The sequence below is a fragment of the Rhizophagus irregularis genome, chromosome 8 (assembly GCF_026210795.1).
Source record: "Rhizophagus irregularis chromosome 8, complete sequence".
Classification (NCBI taxonomy): Eukaryota; Fungi; Glomeromycota; class Glomeromycetes; order Glomerales; family Glomeraceae; genus Rhizophagus; species Rhizophagus irregularis.
In genome coordinates this window covers 3,121,256-3,138,826 of record NC_089436.1, presented here as the reverse complement: position 1 = coordinate 3,138,826, position 17,571 = coordinate 3,121,256, and the positions used below count along the sequence as shown (strand labels likewise).

Genomic DNA, 17,571 nt, shown 5'->3' with positions numbered 1-17,571 from the left:
ACGAAGTTAGGAAAGTTAAAAAAAAATTTTTTTTTAAAGGGAGGACGTCAAAGTTAGAAAAATAAAAAATTTTTTATAAAGAGGAAATAGAAATAGAAAGAAGAATTTTTTTTTAAAAAAAAAAGAGTGGGAATAAAAGAAAAAATTTTTTTTTAAGAGTGACGAAAAAAAAATTTTTTTAAAGTGAGGTACGAAAAAAAAAATTATTTTTAGAGAGTGACGAAGAAAGAAAAATTTAGAAAAAATAACAAAAATAAGACAAAGAGAAAGAGAAAGGAAAGGAAAGACAGAAAGGAAGATCGGAAGATCAAACTCATCAAAGTAAGGGTTTATATAAAAACAAAAAACGTATCATAACAAAACAATAAACAATCATGTGATCTCGTGTTATGATACGGATTTTTGTAAAATTTATCTTCTAAAAATATTAAGTTTATAAATTCCGTATACATTCCGTATGATTAATTTTTTCCGTATACATTTCTTATACATTAGTTTTTTTAAAAAATGTTCAAAAATGAATTGCTTATTAAATATACGGAATTTAAATTGTATATGGAATCTATAGAAACGTACAAAAAATGTATACAAAACGTATCCTTTCCATATACATATTTCTTATAGGGTGCTTGTTATAATATATTTATTCATTTGATAAAATAATTTTCTACATTTGCCGTCAATGATCATCATCTGTATCATGTGAATATTATTTTAATTATTGTTTATTGTAAAAAAAAAAACTTACTCCCTTTTTTTTAAAAAAAAAAATTAAAAGCTTTGTTATTACAAACTAGCTCATATTAAACACTTTTAACTCACTTTTATTATCTGTGTATTGTAAAGTTACAGCCTTACAGGTATTTTTGTACAGTTTTAATATAGTACATGAGTTTCTAAATTTTTTATTACTTTCACATATTTGTTTTTTAACTTCAGGTTATAATTTCATCACTTTAGCCAAATGAAATCAACTTTATTTCAGCAGGGTTGAAACTATTTGAATATTAATTTTCATGAATGTGGTGTAGTACTTGGAAAAAATTACATTTTTCTTGATGATATTAACTCTCTTCTCTGTTTTTTAATTTAGAGCGTAATATCTCCACTTTGGTCAAATGAAATCAACTTTCTTTATTAATTGAATGTTTTTCAGTAGGATTGAAACTACTTGAATATTAATCTTCATAAATATAGGTGTAGTAATTGGAGAAAATTGCATTTTTCTTGATGATATTAACTCTCTTTTCTGTTTCCTGATTTAGAGTGTAATATCTCCACTTTGGTCAAATGAAATTAACTTTCTTAATTTATTGAATGTTATTCAGCAGGGTTGAAACTACTTGAATATTAATTTTCATGAATGTAGATGTAGTATTTGGAGAAAATTGCATTTTTCTTGATGATATTAACTCTCTTTGCTGTTTCCTGATTTAGAGCGTAATATCTCCACTTTGGTCAAATGAAATCAACTGTCTTTATTAATTGAAAATTGTTCAAGTGGGTTGAAACTACTTGAATATTAATTTTCATTTTATTTTATTTTTTTTTAGCTGTATTAACTTTGGAACACTTATTACAACTTATGTGGTTATTTTAAATGATAAAAATTAATTATTGGTTAATTATAATCACATAATACTAGGGAATTGTTTTATTTTTATATTTGATTTAATAATTTAATAAAATAAATAAAATATTATTATTTGAAATCAAATTCATATAAATACAACTAATATTAATAATTGTAATTTAAGCAGTAAATTCATTGACCAGTGTAAATTTTATGCTCAAAATATGTAAGTTTGGTGATCAAATCAATATAAAATCAGTGTAAATTATGGTCAAATCATGCAAATGATACATTTTGTGATATGGAATTGTGCATTTCCTATCCCTATATAGATTAAATACGAAAAAATTGCATAAAACCTTATTAAAACATGATTTTTTATAGGGTCCAATTATAATAAAATTTTATTATTCAGTAATGTTTAAAGCTCCCTGCTATGTTTAATGTCTACTTGTTAAAACCATAATTTAAAAATTGTTTATTTTTAAATGAATACTAAATTTCGCACAGACTACAAACCCATTAACATGTTAAAAATTTTTGACCTACGAAAATTTTAACTATTATTACTAATAAATATGTAATATATAAATCAATAATTTCAAATATTTATTAAAGCTCCACAATATGAACTGTTATAAAACAGTATTTTTCAATTACTGCCCATAAGCATGATGATCGTAAGTTTAATAAGCGTATTTGTTAAATTAACGATCAAAACATTAATTTTGCGTAAAAATCTTATGTAAGATTTACGATCTTGATCGCCAACAGTCAAATGGACTAGCATGTAGGCTGAATTTGTTAATAATCAAAAAATTTTTTAATTGAATGACATCACATTTTCTACGTGTGTTGAGGCAATTCGCATTTGGAGAGCAGAAATGGCAGAAACGAAAAAGAGCTGGAATAAAACTATTTCAAAATAAATTTTGGTACATTTGATTTATTAATGATAAACCAATAAAATTAAATCACGTGATAAAATTTATTTTATATCATACTAATAACTAAGTTTTCTTGAAAATAATTACTTCCGGCCAGTCTACGTCTATATTTAATAAAATAATTATTTTCAATAAATAGAAAAAAAAAGCAAATAGAGTAAATAAGGTAGATATTTTTGATATAATTTCTGGAATTCAATTTATATAGCGAGACTTCACATGATTTTCATGAGCTCTAATATGTTGAAATTTTCACTGTATCGAGATAATCCGATATGATATAGTACTAAAAATTTTTGCTGAAAAAAATTGGCTTCATAAACTGAAATACATTGTGTAAATAGTAAACTGGAAACTTTAAGGACGATCACATGCTGATGATGAAAATCACGACATCATAATCATGCTTTATTGCATGTGTGATGTACTACATCATTGTTCTTTAAAGTAAACGTCCACAGAAAAAAATCAAACATAATTTTTCTCAATAAAAATGTCCAAGCAGAAATGCGAGAATGTAATTGATACTGACAATGCTTTTTATCAGTATCAAAAAGAAGCAGAAAATGGAGATAAGGAAGCACAATATATATTAGGAATATGTTATGAAAAAGGAATTAGTATTGGGAAAGATGAAATTAAGGCTTTTTATTGGTATGAAAAAGCGGCGGAAAATGGAATTAAAGAATCGCAATTTAATTTAGGGAATTGTTATTTTAATGGAATTGGTATCGAAAAAGATGAAGCTAAAGCTTTTTATTGGTATCAACAAGCAGCAGGAAATGGAGTTAAAGAAGCACAGTTTAACTTAGGAAATTGTTATTTTAATGGAATTGGCATTGAAAAAAATGAAATTAAAGCTTTTTATTGGTATCGAAAAGCAGCAGAAAATGGAATTGAGGTAGCACAACTTAATTTAGGAAATTGTTATTTTAATGGAATCGGAATTGAAAAAAATAAAGCTAAAGCTTTTCATTGGTATATAAAAGCAGCAGAAAATGGAGTTAAAGAAGCACAGCTTAATTTAGGTTCATACTATGAAATAGGATTGTGTATTAAAAAGGATAAAGTTACTGCTTTCAAATGGTATCAAAAAGCAGCAGAAAATGGAATTGAAGTAGCACAACTTAAATTAGGCAATTATTATCATAATGGTATTGGTATTGAAAAAAATAAAATCAAAGCTTTTTATTGGTATCAAAAAGCAGCAGAATATGGAAATAAAGAAGCACAGCTTAATTTAGGTTCATGCTATGAAATTGGATTTGGTGTTGAAAAGGATGAAGCTAAGGCTTTCTATTGGTATCAAAAAGCAGCAGAACAAGGATTTTGTAAAGCACAAATTAATTTAGGTTTATGCTATGAAGAAGGAATTGGTATTGAAAAAGATGAAATTCAAGCTTTCTATTGGTATGAAAAAGCAGCAGCAGAAAATGGTAATAATGATATACAATTTACTTTAGGTGTATGCTATGAAAAAGGAATTGGTATTAGGAAAGATGAAGTTAAAGCTTTTTATTGGTATCAAAAAGCGGCAGAAAATGGGAATAAGGATGTTCAGCTTATTTTGGGAAATTGTTATTTTAATGGAATTGGTATTGATAAAGATGAAGTTAAAGCATTTTATTGGTATAAAACAGCAGCAGAAAATGGGGAAATAGTAGCACAATTTATTTTAGGTATATGTTATAAAAATGGAATTGGTACTAAAAAAGATGGAGTTAAAGCTTTTTATTGGTATAATGAGGCGGCAGAAAATGATGAAGTAGCAGCACAATTTACATTAGGTATATGCTATGAAAATGGAACTGGCATTAAAAAAGATGAGACTAAAGCTTTCTATTGGTATCAAAAAGCAGCAGAAAATGGAGAAATTGTGGCACAGCTTAGTTTAGGTATATTTTACCATAATGGAATTGGTATTGAGAAAGATGAAATTAAAGCTTTTTATTGGTATAAAAAAGCTGCAGAAAATAGAGAAATAGCAGCACAATTTATTTTAGGTATGTGTTATAAATATGGAATTGGTATTGAAAAGAATGAATTTGAAACCCTATTCTGGTATCAGCAAGCAGCAGAACAAGGATTTAGTGAAGCACAAATTAATTTAGGCTTATGCTATGAAATAGGTTTCGGTACTAAAAAAAATGAAGTTAAGGCTTTTTATTGGTATCAAAAAGCAGCAGAACAAGGATTTAGTAAAGCACAAATTAATTTAGGTTTATGTTATGAAAAAGGAATTGGTATTGAAAAAAATGAAATTAAAGCAGTTTATTGGTATGAAAAAGCAGCAGAAAATGAAGTAGCAGTAGCACAATTTATTTTAGGTGTATATTATGAATATGGAATTGGAATTGAAAAGAATAATACCAAAGCTTCTTATTGGTATCTTAAGGCAGCAGAAAATGGAGATAGAAAAGCACAATATAATTTAGGAAATTACTATTATTATGACTATAGTAAATATAAAGCATTTGATTGGTACAAAAAAGCAGCAAAGAATGGTGACAAAAGAGCACAATATAATTTAGGTATATGTTATTTTAATGAAATTGGTATGTTTAAAAAGAATGAAATTAAAGCTTTTTATTGGTATCAAAAAGCAGCAGAAAATGGTGTTAAAGAAGCACAATTTAATTTAGGTAAATGTTACTATGATGGAATTGATAATGATAAAGATGAGGCTAAAGCCTTTTATTGGTATTATAAAGCAGCAGAACAAGGATTTAGTAAAGCACAAATTAATTTAGGTTTATGCTATGAAGAAGGAATTGGTATTGAAAAAGATGAAATTCAAGCTTTCTATTGGTATGAAAAAGCTGCAGAAAATGGTGATAAGGATATACAATTTAACTTAGGAAATTGTTATTATAATGGAATTGGTATTGAAAAAAATGAAGTTAAAGCTTTTTATTGGTATCAAAAAGCAGCAGAAAATGGGGATAAGAATGTTCAGTTTATTTTGGGAAATTGTTATTATAATGGAATTGGTATTGAAAAGAATGATTTTAAGTCTTTTTATTGGTATCAAAAAGCAGCATATAATGCTGATAGAAAAGCACAATTTAATTTGGGTGTATACTATTACAACGGAATTGGTGTTAAAGAAAATAAAGTTAAAGCTTTTCGCTGGTATAGATTTGCAGCAGAAAATGGAAATCCTAAAGCACAATGCAATTTAGGTACATGTTATCTTAATGGAATTGGTATTGATAAAGATGAAGTTAAAGCATATTACTTGTATGAAAATGCAGCTAAAAATGGAATTAAAGAAGCACAAAGTAATTTAGGAAATTGTTATTATGATGGTATTGGTATTGAAAAAAATGAAGTTAAAGCTTTTTATTGGTACCAGAAAGCAGCAAAAGGTGGAATTAAAATAGCACAATTTAACTTAGGAAATTGTTATTATAATGGAATTGGTATTGAAAAAAATGAGGTTGAAGCTTTTTATTGGTACCAGAAAGCAGCAGAAGGTGGAATTAAAATAGCACAATTCAACTTAGGAAATTGTTATTATAATGGAATTGGTATTGAAAAAAGTGAAGTTAAAGCATTCAATTGGTATAAAAAAGCAGCTAGAGATGGAGTTAAAGAAGCACAACTCAATTTAGGAAATTGTTATCTTAATGGGATTGGTATTAAAAAAGATGAAGTTGAAGCCTTTTATTGGTATCAAAAAGCAGCAGAAAATAATGTTAAAGAAGCACAGCTTAATTTAGGTTCATGTTATGAAATAGGATTTGGTATTAAAAAGGATGAAGCTAAGGCTTTCTATTGGTATCAAAAAGCAGCAGAACAAGGATTTAGTAAAGCACAAATTAATTTAGGTTTATGCTATGAAGAAGGAATTGGTATTGAAAAAGATGAAATTCAAGCTTTTTATTGGTATGAAAAAGCAGCAGAAAATGGCGATAAGGATATACAATTTATTTTAGGTATATGTTATTTAAATGGAATTGGTATTGAAAATGATAAAGCTAAAGCTTTTTATTGGTATCAAAAAGCAGCAGAAAATGGAGATAAGGATGTTCAGCTTTTTTTGGGAAATTGTTATTTTAACGGGATTGGTATTGATAAGGATGAAATTAGAGCATTTTATTGGTATAAAACAGCAGCAGAAAATGAGGAAATAGTAGCACAATTTGTTTTAGGTATATGTTATGAAAATGGAATTGGTACTGAAAAAGATAAAGTTGAAGCTTTTTATTGGTATAAAAAAGCAGCAGAAAATGATGAAGCAGCAGCACAATTTGCATTAGGTATATGCTATGAAAATGGAACTGGTATTAGAAAAGATGAGACTAAAGCTTTCTATTGGTATCAAAAAGCAGCAGAAAATGGAGAAACTGTAGCACAGCTTAGTTTAGGTATATTTTATCATGACGGAATTGGTATTGAGAAAGATGAAATTAAAGCTTTTTATTGGTATCAAAAAGCTGCAAAAAATAGAGAAATAGCAGCACAATTTATTTTAGGTGTGTGTTATAAATATGGAATTGGTATTAAAAAGAATGAATTTGAAGCTCTATACTGGTATCAGCAAGCAGCGGAACAAGAATTTAGTGAAGCACAAATTAATTTAGGTTTATGTTATGAAATAGGTTTTGGTACTAAAAAAGATGAAATTCAAGCTTTTTATTGGTATCAAAAAGCAGCAGAACAAGGATTTAGTAAAGCACAAATTAATTTAGGTTTATGTTATGAAAAAGGAATTGGTATTGAAAAAAATGAAATTAAAGCAGTTTATTGGTATGAAAAAGCAGCAGAAAATGAAGTAGCAGTAGCACAATTTATTTTAGGTGTATATTATGAATATGGAATTGGAATTGAAAAGAATAAAACCAAAGCTTCTTATTGGTATCTTAAGGCATCAGAAAATGGAGATAGAAAAGCACAATATAATTTAGGAAATTACTATTATTATGACTCTAGTAAATATGAAGCATTTGATTGGTACAAAAAAGCAGCAAAGAATGGTGACAAAAGAGCACAATATAATTTAGGTATATGTTATTTTAATGGAGTTGGTATTGAAAAGAATGAAATTAAAGCTTTTTATTGGTATCAAAAAGCAGCAGAAAACGGTGTTAAAGAAGCACAATTTAATTTAGGTAAATGTTACTATGATGGAGTTGATAATGATAAAGATGAGGCTAAAGCCTTTTATTGGTATTATAAAGCAGCAGAACAAGGATTTAGTAAAGCACAAATTAATTTAGGTTTATGCTATGAAGAGGGAATTGGTATTGAAAAAGATGAAATTCAAGCTTTCTATTGGTATGAAAAAGCAGCAGAAAATGGTGATAAGGATACACAATTTATTTTAGGTATATGCTATGAAAAAGGAATTGTTATTGAAAAAGATGAAGTTAAAGCTTTTTATTGGTATCAAAAAGCAGCAGAAAATGGAGTCAAGGAAGTGCAGTTTAGATTAGGAAGTTGTTATTTTAATGGAATTGGTATTGAAAAAGATAATGTTAAGTCTTTTTATTGGTATCAAAAAGCAGCATATAATGCTGATAAAAAAGCACAATTTAATTTGGGTGTTTACTATTACAATGGAATTGGTGTTGAAGAAAATAAAGTTAAAGCTTTTCGCTGGTATAGATATGCTGCAGAAGATGGAAATCCTAAAGCACAATGCAATTTAGGTACATGTTATCTTAATGGAATTGGTATTGATAAAGACGAAGTTAAAGCATATTACTTGTATGAAAATGCAGCTAAAAATAGAATTAAAGAAGCACAACTTAATTTAGGAAACTGTTATTATAATGGAATTGGCATTGAAAAAAATGAAGTTAAAGCTTTTTATTGGTATAAAAAAGCAGCTAGAAATGGAGTTAAAGAAGCACAACTCAATTTAGGAAATTATTATCTTAATGGAATTGGTATTAAAAAAGATGAAGTTAAAGCCTTTTATTGGTATCAAAAAGCAGCAGAAAATAATGTTAAAGAAGCACAGCTTAATTTAGGTTCATGTTATGAAATAGGATTTGGTATTAAAAAGGATGAAGCTAAGGCTTTCTATTGGTATCAAAAAGCAGCAGGACAAGGACTTAGTAAAGCACAAATTAATTTAGGTTTATGCTATGAAGAAGGAATTGGTATTGAAAAAGATGAAATTCAAGCTTTCTATTGGTATGAAAAAGCAGCAGAAAATGGTGATAAGGGTATACAATTTACGTTAGGTACATGTTATTTGAATGGAATTGGTATTGAAAAAGATGAAGTTAAAGCTTTTTATTGGTATCAAAAAGCAGCAGAAAATGGGGATAAGGATGTTCAACTTAATTTGGGAAATTGTTATTTTAATGGAATTTGTATTGAAAAAGATGAAGCTAAAGCATTTTATTGGTATCAAAAAGCAGCAGAAAATGGAATTCAAGTAGCACAAATTATTTTAGGAAATTGCTATTTTAATGGAATTATTATTAATAAAGATGAAATTAAAGCTTTTTATTGGTATGAAAAAGCAGCAGAGAATGGAGATAAAAATATACAATTTATTATAGGCACATGTTATGAAAATGGAATGATTGTTGAAAAAGATAAAGATAAAGCATTTTATTGGTATAATAAAGCAGCAGAAAGTGGGAGTATAAAAGCACAATATAATTTGGGCACATTGTATTTTTATGAAATGGATGATAAAATTAAATCATTTTATTGGTATAAAAAAGCAGCAGAAAATGGAGATAGTAAAGCTAAATATAATCTAGGTACTTGTTATTTTAATGGAATTGGAATTAGAGAAGATGAAACTAAAGCCTTTTATTGGTATCAAAAAGCAGCTGAAGAGATTAATGATGCACAATATAAACTGGGATATTTTTATGAAATTGGTAAAGGAGTTGAAAAAAATTTAGAAAAATCTATTTATTGGTTTAAAAGAGCTGAATTGGGGTGCTTAAATTTAACAGAGTGGATTAAAAATGCACTGAAATATGAAAGAGTTAAATTTATTCCTTATGTAGAATTAAAGAATGCAATTTTACTTCATACAGGAGGATTTGGGCAAATAACAAAGGCGGTTTGGTCCAAAATTAATAATTATGTTATTTGTAAAAAATTGACTAATACAATTGATATTGAAAATGATTTGCTAGATGCATTTGTTCATGAATTAAAAATGCGTTTTCATCTTAATTATAGTGACAGATTTATACATTGCTTTGGCATTAGTTTAGGTAATTTTCTTTATAATATATTTTTTACATATTTTGATTATTAATAAGTGGATTTCTTTTTTCTAGACCAAAATACAAAAGAGTATCTTCTTATTATGCAGTATGCCAATGGTGGAGATCTTCAAAATTATCTCAAAAATAATTTTAAGAATTTGACTTGGAATGATAAGAAAAAATTGGCATTTCAAATTGCAGATGGATTAGATTACTTGCATAATGAAAATGTTTTGCATAGAGATCTTGTAAGTATCATCATTTCATTTCATAATAGTAAACTGTGACGCCATTTAGAGCAATATACATTTTTTGTTACTAATCAACTATAACAATTTTATCGAACCATTTTATTATAGAATTCTAAGAGTATAGTTATTCATGAAAATAATGCTAAAATTACAGATTTTGGTATTTCAAAAAATTCAAATAACCAAATTTCAACTGCTCATATTGGTAATTTTGGCGTTATTGCTTATATGGAACCACAACGCATTTTAGATCCAAAATTTCCATATACTAAATCTTCAGACATTTATAGTTTTGGAGTAATAATGTGGGAAATTTCTAGTGGATGTCCTCCATTTAAAATTTGTGATAATAATATTGCACTTGCTGTTTCTATTAATACTGGTGTTCATGAGGTTGTGATCCCTGATACTCCTAAAGAATATGAAAAACTCTACAAACATTGTTGGAGCCGAGAACCTGAACAAAGGCCAACTATTAAGGAAGTATTGGATGAATTCGAAAGAATGGGATTTGTTATTAATGTCGCAAATAAATCAATCAAAGGTATTTGTTGACATAATTTATATTAATACTTTATATATCTTGATAATACATTGATAAAATAAAATTATTATTAATTGAAGATATTATTGATTTAACTTCAGAATTGCAAACTATGCAAACTACTAGTAGTGAATCTTTGGAATATGTTCAATCCTCTAATTTACACAGTAAGTTTATTATTTTTAATTTTCATCAACTTTAATAATATGATAATGAATTAAATTGTTTTTATTTATTGTATTTAGTTGATTTGCACAATTAAATTGACTGACTCATTAAGGATGAAAAGTTTTAGTAAACGGTTTACTGCAATTTTAATTAGGTAATATCAAATATCAATTACTATTTTAAAAAATGCTCAATACTAGTAGCTAAAAGACAGGCATAAATAGTGGTTGGTTATACAAAAATACAATATTTTATAAAAGAAATTATTTTTATCAAGGGTTATTTAATTAAAATTTAAATAACTCTTGATAACAATTTCCTATTTTTAATGTTAAAAGTATATAACCAGAAAACAGAAACCGTTATGGGCCCGGAGCGATAAAATTTTTTACCATCTATTTATCTTTTTTATTATGTATCACAAATTTTATTCTATTTTTATCTTGTTTATATTTTTTTTTTGTTTATAAATGTAGCAGTGACGTAATATAAAAAAATAAATTATAAATTACTAGTTCGTTATTTTTTTTAAATGTGCATTGTGCAGTATCATATTTATTCAATTGTTTTATTATGTTTTTAGTTTCAGAAATTGATAAATTAAAATATTAAAAGCTTACAATTTATTTGACTTGATTATCTTTTGCACTGAATTATTTAGATTTTTTTATTCTTAATTGAAAACTAACCATTCATTTAATGCTTAAATAAAAAAATTTTTAATGCCTATAAAAAAAGTAGTAATAGTAATAGAAGAGTATCAAAATTTATTAAATTTTGCAAAAAGAAAACAAAAAGGTTTAAGTATTGAAAATTTTTTGAATTCCAAAAATTGAGTGCGTTCCCTATATTATAAAATTTATCTACCGCTAGAAAAAATTTCATGATCATGTTTTAGAAAATTCGATCTTATAAAAATACAGACACTGTACGACCACCCCGCAGCATTACCTGTAAGGTTGCCAACCACAGTGAATTATTCTCGGTTAAATAATAAATTTATTAATAATAAAAGTGCGTAAAAATTCAAAATGTTGCCCAAAGTTAGCCTATATATAAGAAAATGTCAATCCTATCCATTAAATCCACTTTTCTGATATCTCCATCTCAACCATAATATCCACCATAATCACTAATAGTTTGGTATTATTTCGGACCACTAAAATTAAATAAACATTAAAAATAAAAAATATGCTAAAAATAAATATTAAACTGTACCACTATTCTAATTATAGTCTTAGTGAAATTTGGCATTACAATCTCATGTCGATCGTCCATGATACGTAGCATAATTTTTTCGTTTTGATCAATTTTAAATTAACTTTTTTTTCACTTCGTTTTAATGAACTATTTCTTATTTGGTTATGTCAAGCCAACAAAACAAAAGTTTGTAAAGGGTGTCATGTTTGAAGAGTTTCTGAATATGAAAGGTGTTGCTTTAGAAAAGTGTTTAACGTTGGCGAAATAATATAAAGACTATTTGCGGGAAATACTAAATAAGATAGATATACACGAACATTATGATATAAAAATGTAATTTTTTAATTTTTTATTGATGTTAATATTAAGGATTATTAGAAAAATCACGTAACAAGCCAAAACGACATTTATGGTTAAAAAATGTTCGTTCTAATTTTAACTCATTGATATTATAGCACTTGAAAATCGTAGAACTATGCCGAGAACTTGGAAAGATTTTAATAAGAATAAAAGGTATTGGAAGTGTAGTATTAAATTTTCAGAAACATGTTTAAATAAAATCGATAAAATACGTATGTTGTGCTTTAATAAAATCCTGACAATTGAGATGTATATAATATGAGCTTATTTGAAATTGTTACAATGGTCGAAATACTCATGAAAGTATCAAAAAATCATTATCCAAAATCACGTGTAACCCGGCAAATTAGATCCTGCTACGAGAGTGGTTTACACGTTTGCGTATTAAACTAAGGGCTGAGAGCCTGAGACATATTTACTAAATTTTGGTCTTGTGAGATAAAATACAAAAAAGAGGAATTATTTTGTAGATGGTTTACAGCCGAATTAGGATTAGCAGGTATAAAAGAAAGACATAATGGCAAGCATATAAAGAAACTGAAGGTACTGTCACTACTGTGACGAAAGCGGATAATTTGGGATTTATGTGAAAAGGGATACATTTTCGCTTTTGGTAAATTCTTCAGATCAATGATAAATTGGTAGTAATAACAAATGTTCAAGAGAAGAGAAATGGCAAACTCGGTGGAAAAGCTATGGAGCTAGGTGCTTGGACAATGAAACCGAATCATAAAGTTGTTAAAGAAGTCGATAGTAAAGAAAACGTTAACAATTTCAGATGGGCAATTAGCTGAGTGGGATTTTCATGAAAAGAATGAGAAGAAGCAAATAATAAAAATTTATTAGAGAAAAAGTCAATGAGTTTAATGGGTTTGGTCAAGACTTCAAAAGATCAAGAAGTTAATAAAGACTTAAGCGTTAATGATGTAACAAAGTTCAATTATTACGCACCGCTTCCTTATAATAGAGCTTTTTCCCAAATTACCCTATGGATAATATAAGATTTTAAACACCATACGTTGGCTCGATCCAAACACGAATTATTAGTCATCCCTAAATATATTATTTGTTAGTCGTAAAGTATTATACTAAATTTTCATCATATTTTTTTTTAACCATCAATTTCTAAATATTCTTTAAAATATTTTTGCAAACGATATTGTCATGAAAAATCAATTTCATTGATGTTATGGAAATCATAAACTTTTGCCTAATTTATACAAACATATATCTTAAAGAATTCTTTTTTCTTGTTTACTGATTGTTGGATGTTATTTATACAATATAAGAACAATTTAACAAATTCAAATTAATTTATGACGGTTTATATTGTTGCTGACTTAGCCAAGTCTTTAAAAAACTTGTTGTCACCTGATCACCAACGTTGAGGTGCAGCAACATTGATCAGGACCTCGAAAAAAAAGGGAAAAGAAAAGATGAGAAAGGGAAAGGGAAAGGAGGACGAGAAGGGAAAAGAGCGAGGGAAAGCAAAACATATACCACACCCAACACACACGCTTCACACCACACACACCCGCCCACACAACAACCCGCACCCAACACACATGCCTCACACCACAACCCACACTCACACACACCTCACACCGCACACACAACACACACACTAGAACGAAGGGAAAGTAAAGGTATTTATATATATTTTTTTTGAGATATACTTTGTACGTGAATGAAATTGATTAGTCATGACTCATAAGTCATAAGTTATGACTAATATTATAACATATCACAACTCCTAAATAGATGATAATTACAAAAAAAATTCAGCCCTCTAAGCCTCAAAAAAAAAAAAAAATTTACCCGTAAAAAAAATAGGATTTACTACTACAGACGGTGTATTAAAATTTAAGTTTGAAAATGTAGTACATTGTTAATTATTTATTTATAATTTATAAATACCACTTGCGTCTATATTATATATATTTAATTTATGTTATACTGCGCATAAATACTGATCGGTTGGTTTGATAATTTGTTATGAACGTAAATTTTTTTGATTATTATTGGTTGATCATATATCAAATTAAATTTTTACACGTTATAAAATTAATGTTGCTTTATAGGATTTATTAATTACAAATAAAAATCACAAACCAATAACAGATTTCATTTTAAAAATATAGATTAAATTTAGAAATTTAGAAATTTTGTGATTTTTTTCGTGATTTAAAATTACGCCAATCTAACGTATCAAATACTATTTTAGTCACAAAGCTACTTTAATATCATCGATATGCAAATTTCCTAATATATTTAAATTTGAATTTAATACGCCGACTATACGATAATATCGATAGGCACGCACATCATCAATTGCGGCTAAAAGTAGAATCACATGAGTGACGATTAATATTAGTCATATTAGTCATCATTTTTTACGCGATTTTTTTACTCGTTACTTTATAGCTACCTATTACTCGGACTTATTGATATTAATGAAATCTTGTTACTTTTATTAAATGCTTTTTTATAAGAGAATAAAAAGAAAAATCTATTTAAAATAAATTACAAAATGAAAAATGAATATATATATTAATTGTTCAAAATAAGAAATAAATAAAATAACTAAAAACTGTTCATTAAATGTTTTTCATATGAATCTCAAATTATATATTATAAATGAGCCTTTCTGTTTACATCCTTATCATATCTAACATTTTTATATAGTCTAATTCCTTTCGTTTCCATAACTTTACGTAATTTTTCATATGTATTTGAAGCATAATGAATACTTAGATGAGACCTAGAACCAAATGGTATTAACCAGTTACTATCTCTATAAATTAGATCTTTTCTTAAAAACTTTTGACTAGAATCTAATTCTAATGGAATAACTCTATCTCTAAGCATGAACGTTGGCATGAGGGAACTGCTGTGATCAAATATCAAATTTTTAACATTCCAAGAAGGTCCAAAATCTGGTGAGAAACGCGTAAGATATGTTTCAATATTATCACGCATTAATAAACCTCCAATTTGTTCAATATTTTCTATCATCCATAAAATAGTTGCTTTAGATATTCTTTCGTTACCACCAAATTTTAAAACAGTTCCTCCTCCTATTTCTATATGTATACCAGGAAACCAAGTCTCTTTGATAGTTACTGTTCCAGAACTATTTGGAAATATACGACAAGGTTCAAAGAATGATATTCTTTCATGTGTTGCTAAAGCTTGACATGCAAAATTAACTATATTAGGTATAGTTTGATCATAAAACTCCAAATATTTAAACCCTTCCCCAATTATATAGGCGGGTATGCCATAAGCACCAACTGTATCCCATAATCCAAGAAATTTAATAATCGGTTTTTCAGAATCAGGATAACTAAATGCCTTTTTAAAGTTATCAGATCCACTTCCTTCCGGGTGATAAATCACGTCTCTATCACAATAAATTTCATAAGCTAGATTAACACGTTTGTCTATTTGATCTGATGTAATGTCTTGGTTAATTTTTAATATTCCACAATTTCGAATCATTCCCGCAATACATCTAACAGTGTAAGCACCACGACTAAAACCAAAAAGCCATATATCATCACCGGGATTATAAGGCCACACAAATTCAATTTTTCGGTTCACGTAACATTGAAATTTAAAATCGACCCGGGGACCCGGGGTTTATTGTTTATTAGTAAAAAAAGTTTATATATAAAATCGTGACATCTGATTGGTTGACTTTTAAAAATGAGGAATTTATTTTCGCTCTAGAAGTTCTCAGCCGCGTGATAAACTTACCCGCCAATAAAAAAACGTCCTGATCACGTGATAAATTTTTTATATATAAACTTTTTTTTATTGAAATTTGAAAAAGTGACCCGGCCGGGTGAAGTGAACCGAAAATTCGAATTTGTGTGGCCTAATGAGTAATTATGTATTCATAACCTTTTTTAATTTTAGCATCAAGACTTAAAGCTATAGCTCCATCTATAATAAAACCAAAAGCCATTTCTCCAACTCCAATTCCATCTATATATAAAACATGTTGTTGATAGTCTCTTTCAAGTAATTCTTTATATAATAAATAAATGTTGCTTTTAGAATTCGGACTATTCCAAGTACCATCACATAATACGACGATATTTTTGCCCATTATTACGAGGGTGATTTAAAAAAAAAATGAAAATGAAAAAAAAATATGAATTATTTTGAAATGAAAAATGAAAATACAGATGAATTATTTTATTTGGAAAATGAAAACAAATGTGAATTGTGTTGAAAAAAAATGAAATAAATATAAATTATTTTAATTGAAAATGAAATAAATATGAATTATTTTAATTGAGAATGAAAATAAATATGAATTATTTTAGAATGAAAATGGAAATGCAGATGAATTGGTAGTATTTAAAATGAAAAGCGAGTGTTAATACATCGAGGTTAATTTATAACTTTTTTTTACGTTAATTATTGGTTTTTTGCGTTCCACGTGAGACTGCGCAAAGTCGGAATATGATTCCATGGATAAGCAGACTCTTGTTGCACATTTTTGGAAACAATCATCAAAATTTAGTTTTGTGGAAGTTTAATGAATAATGCAGTGCAACCATGATGCAGGTTGCATATTCCAAAATTAGAAACTAAGTTTAATTGAAAAAAAATTCAATCTTATAAAATCCCCAAAAATCGGAAATCATATTCTAAATGAGTGAAAGAACAATAAACCAGTGGTCGGAATAAAAAAAATTCTTAGAAATTTGTAAGAACGATTCAAATTTTCCAGTCTAACCAGAATTAATATGTTAGTAAAAATGTTACAAATTATAATAATCGGAGAATCGGTGAATTCGTACGACATAATAACGTCAAAACTGTAGATGACTATCATATTCATTATTTTATACCATTATTTAGTAATAAAACAAACCACATTCAAACGTATACATTCTTTGTGTATTTTGTTACGAGGCGTATTGTGGCTTATTAAACTTGGCTTATTTTTTCAATGCATTTCATTGTTAAATTTAGATAATTGTTATTAAAATTATCAAAAGAATTTACTAACCTAAAATCTGTAGTAGTACGCCATGAATTTTTAAAGAGTAATAATTTTTTAAGAAAGGAAGTCATAAATGCAGATATCTGTAACAGAATTGATGAATATAAAAATAGGTAATTATTTAAATAAGACATAATAAATTTATTTATTAATGTTGATTTATTTATAAGCATTACTGATTGTTCACTATTCTTTATATTATTAGAATATTGTGTAATGGATTACCATGTCCGTTTTGTGGTCAATCTTTACCTTAATTCTTTATCAAAAAGACTCAACGGTTTGAACGACCGCAGTTTATAACCGCAGTACCCGCAGTAC

At 27.4% G+C, this 17,571-nt stretch overlaps 3 protein-coding genes across 3 annotated transcripts; 1 reads left to right on the top strand and 2 right to left on the bottom strand.

Moving 5' to 3' along the window:
- Nucleotides 1-3,013: 3,013 nt before the first annotated feature.
- OCT59_028587 (uncharacterized protein) lies at nucleotides 3,014-10,764 on the top strand (the record flags this gene model as incomplete). Its single annotated transcript, XM_066147398.1, has 5 exons — nucleotides 3,014-9,713; nucleotides 9,780-9,955; nucleotides 10,067-10,502; nucleotides 10,583-10,669; nucleotides 10,748-10,764. 5 exons carry the CDS (start codon nucleotides 3,014-3,016, stop codon nucleotides 10,762-10,764), a joined length of 7,416 nt encoding a protein of 2,471 aa, XP_065994109.1.
- A 4,097-nt stretch (nucleotides 10,765-14,861) lies between these two features.
- On the bottom strand, nucleotides 14,862-15,731 carry OCT59_028586 (uncharacterized protein; the record flags this gene model as incomplete). The annotated part of the gene is made up of 1 exon (XM_025326870.2): nucleotides 14,862-15,731. The coding sequence occupies one exon, from the start codon at nucleotides 15,729-15,731 to the stop codon at nucleotides 14,862-14,864; it is 870 nt and encodes a 289-aa protein (XP_025173981.2).
- Nucleotides 15,732-16,110: 379 nt separating this feature from the next.
- Nucleotides 16,111-16,344, bottom strand: OCT59_028585 (uncharacterized protein; the record flags this gene model as incomplete). Its single annotated transcript, XM_066147397.1, has 1 exon — nucleotides 16,111-16,344. One exon carries the CDS (start codon nucleotides 16,342-16,344, stop codon nucleotides 16,111-16,113), a length of 234 nt encoding a protein of 77 aa, XP_065994108.1.
- Between the last annotated feature and the right edge of the window lie 1,227 nt (nucleotides 16,345-17,571).